General features: G+C 40.5%; 1 protein-coding gene across 1 annotated transcript; it reads right to left on the bottom strand.

The window, feature by feature from the left end:
- Positions 1 to 2,754: 2,754 nt before the first annotated feature.
- LOC116716978 (endothelin-2) lies at positions 2,755 to 6,703 on the bottom strand. Its single transcript, XM_032558019.1, has 5 exons — positions 6,116 to 6,703; positions 5,078 to 5,234; positions 4,707 to 4,820; positions 3,532 to 3,585; positions 2,755 to 3,428 (listed from the first exon to the last, which is right to left on the bottom strand). The coding sequence occupies exons 1-5, from the start codon at positions 6,357 to 6,359 to the stop codon at positions 3,341 to 3,343; spliced, it is 657 nt and encodes a 218-aa protein (XP_032413910.1). The 5' UTR covers positions 6,360 to 6,703; the 3' UTR covers positions 2,755 to 3,340.

Below are 6,703 nucleotides of genomic sequence, written 5' to 3'. Positions count from 1 at the left end.
ATTATTTCTGCTATGTTTTCTAAGACCAGCATATTTTGCAAAGTGTGCAATCAGAGCTTCCTGACTAACAAAAGGAATTGTCCCTTTCAGATTGATTATTGAAAGAATCCAAACAGATCAGCTTTATTTCCTTAGATTAATACAAGATTTGAGCCATGTTTTACCACCTGGAAGTAGAAATCTAAACCTCAGGTCTTTCAGGTCCAACAAGTTTCCTTCCAGGACTGCCTTGTATTTACTTCCTATCAACTCTGACCAGCTTTCTGGTCCCTGCCAAAGAAACTCAGTCCCACTGCATAATGGTGCCACTACCATGTTGTGTTATGAGGATGGTGTTCAGGGTGATGTACGGTAATAATTTCGATGCCAGAGCATTTTGTGCCACGTGTGTCTTCCGTACAGCATATAGCAAACTTTAAAAAAGGTCATATTATGGCTTTCTTTCAAAAACACTTTCTTCCTTTGTGGGGGTGCAACGTTCCTACAACTACCTATGACAAATGTTTTAAAAATAGCAAAAATTAATGGGCATCAATACTTTAACAAGACTCTTCAACTTTAATGATAGTTAAAGTTACCCTAACCCTACCTCTAACCCCAACTCTAATATTAAAACACACTTCAACAAATACTCTGACAAGGTGATGTAAATGTTTTGTTTTTTTGTAGGCAGATACATTTGTGCTTTCAAATAATTCAAAATATTTCTAAAGACTTTTTAAAGGAGTTCATATACAAGGCAAATCTTTTGATGCAAACAGGAGGCTATTTTAAGAGAGGCGAACACACTGTTACCCTTTACGATCAATGCCTGCTGGATGTCACTTCAATAAAAGCCATTTGAGAACATGTGAACACAGCGCACTAAAAGCATTCAGGAAATGTTTACCAGTCACTTTGGTCTGTTTCTCTTGTGATGAGGCCTTTGCAAACTACAGTATTCACTCAACTCTCGAAACTGCATTACTCCTCTCAATGTAAATAAATCTGAAAATGCACATTCAATATGAACATGGTTTGTGTGTGCATGTACAAGCAATGTTTTTGTTAGCTTTTGGTGCTTGGATGACATGGCAGACAAGTTCAACAAGAACATGAAGTCTTTTCTTTTTTGGTGATTTGCAAATGTGGAGAGAAAAATATTAAAGTAGTGGGGAAATCGTTTTACCCTTCAGCCTGCCTGCTCTAGCAGTCCCTCACTTTTAAAGTTATTTTTTTTTATCTTACTTTGCAAATCAAACATTGACAGCTGCATGATATAACTCTTAGCCATGTCTGGCATTATATACTGGAGCATTGATGTATTTACATAGGGACAGGTTGTCCTATGTTTTTATGCAAGGATAAACATTGGGACTTTTTCATAAATAAATCATCAAATGGAAACTGTATTTTCACTTTTATGTAGGCTGATGAAATTTGTTTCATGCTCTGAAACATGAGAGTGACAAAACAACACCCAAACAGAAACAGACTTCATCTGAATGAGGATAAAAAGTGTTTACCAAATAGACTCCATTACAATTCCTAGCTAAAAAGAAGCAACCGTGTCAATATCCTTGTAACCCAAATAGTCCAGTTATAGCTTCATGTGAACAACATTTCAGAAACATCGAAAAATCCTGCACTGACTGATGTGATTGTCTTTTCTTATTTAAAGCATTGGTGTTATGAAAGACCCCAGGCAGTGTGAGCAGAAGCAGCTGAAGCATTAGACAGCTCCCACCTGTTCCTGTAACTTTAAATGGCTCTTCTGTGTCTCTGCTGTGCCAGCACCATGGACAGAGTTTGGCTCCTGAGGGGAAACACGGTGCTCGTGTTTCGTCACTTTGGATAATAATTTATTTTTTAAGATATACATATCTTCTTCAACCTCATAACATACTTTACAACACAATCGCTTCTTCTGATTGTGTTATCAATATGACTGGCTCTTGGCAGCTGAGAAAAAAAGAAAGAAAAGAAATCCACAACAAACAGCGTGAACCTACCAGTTACCAGAGAAAGACTTCCCTCAACGCCGCCGTCTCAGGATGACGAACCAGTGATGCAGAGCATTGTCATGGCCGCTTCAAGCACTGCAAAGCACAGTCTGCGTGCGAACACTCTAATTGTTTTCTGATTTGAAAGCAGCCAGCCTGTGGCTTTGTTCAGGCCTGTCAGGGAAGCATGGCTGCAGGGGGTCTCTACAAAGAAGAGCCCAAGTATGTAAAGAATGACCTGAAATGCAGTCAAGCAAAGGCAACCTACTCCTTAAAAATAGATGCACTTTAACAGTCAGCTGCCGTTGTTTGTCTTTGCGGCCTGATCAGTCAGAAAAAAAAAGAAAGAAAAAAAACGTCTCAGTTCATGACGGCTGGTTTTGTTTTGAGCCGACCTCCGTCGGCCTCGCTTGCATATTCAGGTGCACTCGCACTGTGTGCAGTGGCAGGCAATCAAAGAAAAACGCAGGGTGACAGGGTATTTTTGTGCTTCCCTGACTTATAAATCGCAGCATTCTTCCCACAGATCCCTGTGATAACACGGCCCTTGCTGCCTCTGAATAGCAGGTAAACTGATTACTGATGTGAAGCGGTAAATTCCTGAGCCATTCACCCATGCTAGGTCTCCTTTTGAACGCAGAAAAGTGTTTGCTTGACACACAATTGAATCACACATGTTCCTCTAATAGGATTTTGTGTTCCTTTGAATTTCTCCTCTCATGAGTTACTTTATTTACTTTGGCATAGAAAGCAAAATTGTAGTTTTTTTTTGTGTCTGACCTTGTTTTTATTGATCTTTTAATGATGCTTTACAGATGTAAGTTTAATTTACCAAAACAAACAAGAATCAATTCCCTTAAGCAATCAGTCATATGATAAAGGCTAATTCATAACTGACATTATATTCAACCAATCAGTTTATTCATCTGATTTAACAAATTTTATGTATATAATCTTGAAATTATATAAAATAAATTGGTTACATTGCAGTAAAAACAAATAAAAAAAACATGCATGTCCCATATTTCCATGCTTGTATTTGCACTTGCATTCTCTTTCTTAGGGCCTGTGACTCAGTCGCTTCAGCTCCCATAGACTCCTCATCCAGAGTTAAAAATAACCCGCTTGCATCTCCACCTCTCCTGATCCTCCACTTCTGTTTCCAACGCGTACCTGTAGACCTCGGGCATGTACTTTCAGCTTTCGATTTGCAGGAACAAACAGAATAACACGTGGCCTTCCCGGATCGAAAAACATCCCTTAGCGACCTCTCTGCTGGAGGAGTGGAATTTGTTCAGGTGCTCGCCATCTGCTCCTTCTTTCTCTCTTTCTTGCTGCTTCTGCAGCTTCCCCGTTCATCACACGTTGTCCCTCATAGCTTGGGACGACTGCTGTCCGCCTGCGCGCCCTGTGTCTACTTCCCGCTTTGAGTTATTGGCTGCCGTTCTGAAAGAGAGGAGAGGTCAGAGAGTCAAACAGTGATCAGTCCAGGAAAAAAGCAAAAGATGTCACTTCTTCGTTTTTTTTATCGATAGTTTCTCAATCTCACCTCAAGATGTGGAGCATGTCAAGCTGAGGCTTCTTCACAGATTGGATCTCATTACTGCAAACAACGAAACAGAAATGTCAGCCAAACACAAACTGCAATTCTCCCGTCTCCACAGGTCATCCAGTCAAAACGGCATCATTTTTACGGTTTAAAATATCAACGTATCACAATTCATCTACAATGGAAACAGTGCCTAGCAAAGTCTATCACACACATTGAACTTTTTGCATGTTGTGTGGCCAAGCTGGCATCACTTAAGCAGATACAAGAAGCAGTCAAGAAGTCCCTATTGACTCTGAAGGAGCTGCAGTAATCCACGGCTCAGGTGGAAGAATCTGTTGCCTGGACAACGACTCGCTCCAGATTCCATAAATCCAGAGACCAGATTAAACTTTTTGGTTTACAGTAACAATATTATGCTTGTGTAACGGAAACTTGTACTGCACCTCGCTCTGAACGCTCTCACTATGATGAAAGTGAGGCAGCATCAGTATATAGAGATTCTTGTCCTCAGCCAAGACAGGGAAGCCGGTCAGAGCCGATTTGATGATTGATGGAGGTAAATAAAAAGGAAGCTTGGAAGAAAACCTGGAAAAGGCTTGAAACTCAGCCAGGGGATTCGCTTTGCAGCAAGAAAATGATATCTTCATTTTCAGCAACTCGTGGTTGCCTGCCACCCTTTAACTCTTTCATAAACATGTTGCATCATTTTCTACCTTGTGCCCGTCTATCGTGTAAGATCCCAATAAAGCACATTGAAGTTTGTGGCTGCAACATGAAAAAAAAAAATCGGTAAATGTTTAAATGATGGAAAAACCTTTGCAAGGCCCTGCATGACTCTGCTCGCTGTCTCCTTGGTTTCAAGGTGCGAACAGTACAGTACAGTCATTTCTGGGGAATGTGACTAAAGGTTTCAGAGCCTCCCACACACATGCTTTCCTCAAGGCAAATCAAAATCAATCTTTTTCAGACTTTGCATCTGCACCCAGTCCTTCAGGCCTAAGCGGGACTGTTCTGATGCTCACACCTGTAAAAATGTAGAACGTGTGAGGCACTTTTGGCTAAATATAGAACAACCTTCTGTTTGCACCCTACCACTCCCTGTCCTCCTTTCTGCTGACTACGTGTGCAGTCTGTTTCCTTCTGGCTGATGAATGCTTGGAGACCCGACTCACCGGAAATGGCAGAAATCGGTGCAGGTCTTGTCGTTGAGCCGGGCACAGGTGCAGCGCCCGGCGGACCTTTTGCGTCGCAGCAAGCCTCCGCCCAGGCCATAAACCGTTGTCTTACTGCGGATTGAAAGACAACCTCAGTCACATAAACATTCTGCAGACTTTGTTCGCTGTTACTTTGCAGCTGCCTTGTTTAATGGTACGGCAATAATGATAGGAGGGTCAGTCAGAGGTTTCCAGGCTCAGAGTTGGAAGCACTAGACTGTTTTGGTATTTAATCCAAGTAGTTCAGGCATTGTTGTGAGTCTTTGGAAGTCTAGATTAAAAAAAAAAAACAACTGCTGTATCTATTGAATGTGTCCTCTGTAGCCCACCTGGGTGTGTTGACCCAGATGATGTCCAGGTGACAGAAGTAGTGGCACTCAGTGTCCAGCAGCTCGCTGCAGGAGCAGCGCTTGGTCCTCACCCGGTGAGTCCGCACGCTGTCGACGGCTTCTGGTTCTGCCTGTTTCACAACCGGCAAACCCAAACCTGAAGATTTCAGACGAAACCAGAGGGGCTGAGCAAACACAACTAAAAGATAATTCACATTTCACTATAAGGTAGTTTTATTACATTTTAATTTGAGTTATTTTACCACAAGAGTTTAATGGATGAGACAATTGGAATCTTTTAAAAAAAAAAATTATTTTTCACAAAATAACTTAAATTAAAGCTTTTTTCTTTCTTTCCCTAAATATTGCAATGAACCACTTTATGAAAAAGAATATTAACATTTCTGCTACTGTTCAATTTTAAAAATGCATTGGGAACTGAAAAAAATGTCAACAAAAATCAGATTGAAACCTATGAACTTCATAAAAAGTATAAATGAGTTGAATCTGAACATGTCAACGTTTAAAATCAAAAACCTGTTGAGGAGTTATTTTGGGTTTTCATTCTGTGTGTTTCATATTCTTTAAGATGTTATTGTTATTTTACAGTCATATTTTGAGACGACATTTTTCATGTTCTGATCTATAACAATTTTACTGTTGAAGGTGTGGTGGAGAGAAGATGAGTCTGCAAAAATGAAAAAAAAAATGCTGCATCATGATATCGCAATGTCTTGTGAGTGTTTTAAAATTTGATTGTTGCTTTTTAGCAGTTTTGTTAGTATACCAAGTCAGTTTTGAATTTTCTTATTTTTATTTTTTCAATTAAGCTTGCTCTAAAAAAGAAATGTGGCTTGGGAAAAATGTTTTTTTGGAAAATCAAAAGAGCCGCTGCAAATGAACATCAACACATCTACACTGTTAGCAGGACTACGATGGATATAATTTTATGTAAAATTTATATCAAAACTGGGTTAAAATATTTTCTAAATGAAACCACTTTTGAATGTAAAATGTAAGAAGAAGAAGAAAACGTACCATCTTGAACCGAGGCCCAAAGAGTGACCAGAAGGAGAAGGCTGCTGTGAGTAGGCATGGCTGATGCGCTGCGGATGAGCCTCTGCAGAGAGAAACTACTGTTGCTGCTGCTGATCTGCTTGTTTTCCTGCTGCTGTCTGAACTTTATACCTCTCCTCCTCTGTGATGTGACGACACAAGCTCCCCGCCCCCTGCTCCTATGGCGGCCACATTCGACCCCTGGGCATTCGATCCTGCAGCACATTCCAGGGATGTCTGCGGCTTTGAAGCCTCTGAGTGGCACAGATAAATATCAGCTGTCCAGTGACGTTTACGACTGTAGGTGGATTGTGGAATTATCTTGGCAGGGGAATAATAGGGAAATTAACATGAGATTACTGTACAGTGATGATATGATCTGAAAACCACGTGGAGGCACCGTGGCCGATGGAAGCACACGGAGGAAGAGATTAGAGGAAAGAAGCAGGATGTTCTGTAACAGAAAAACATCAAATTAGGTTGTTTTTTTCCTGAAGACAAGATTCTGAAGAAATCATTTCTAATTAGGTTCATATTGCGCAAACATTTAGACAACCATCCAGTACAATT

This window comes from Xiphophorus hellerii, chromosome 3 (genome assembly GCF_003331165.1).
Source record: "Xiphophorus hellerii strain 12219 chromosome 3, Xiphophorus_hellerii-4.1, whole genome shotgun sequence".
NCBI lineage: Eukaryota > Metazoa > Chordata > Actinopteri > Cyprinodontiformes > Poeciliidae > Xiphophorus > Xiphophorus hellerii.
This window is presented reverse-complemented; position numbering and strand designations above follow the sequence as displayed.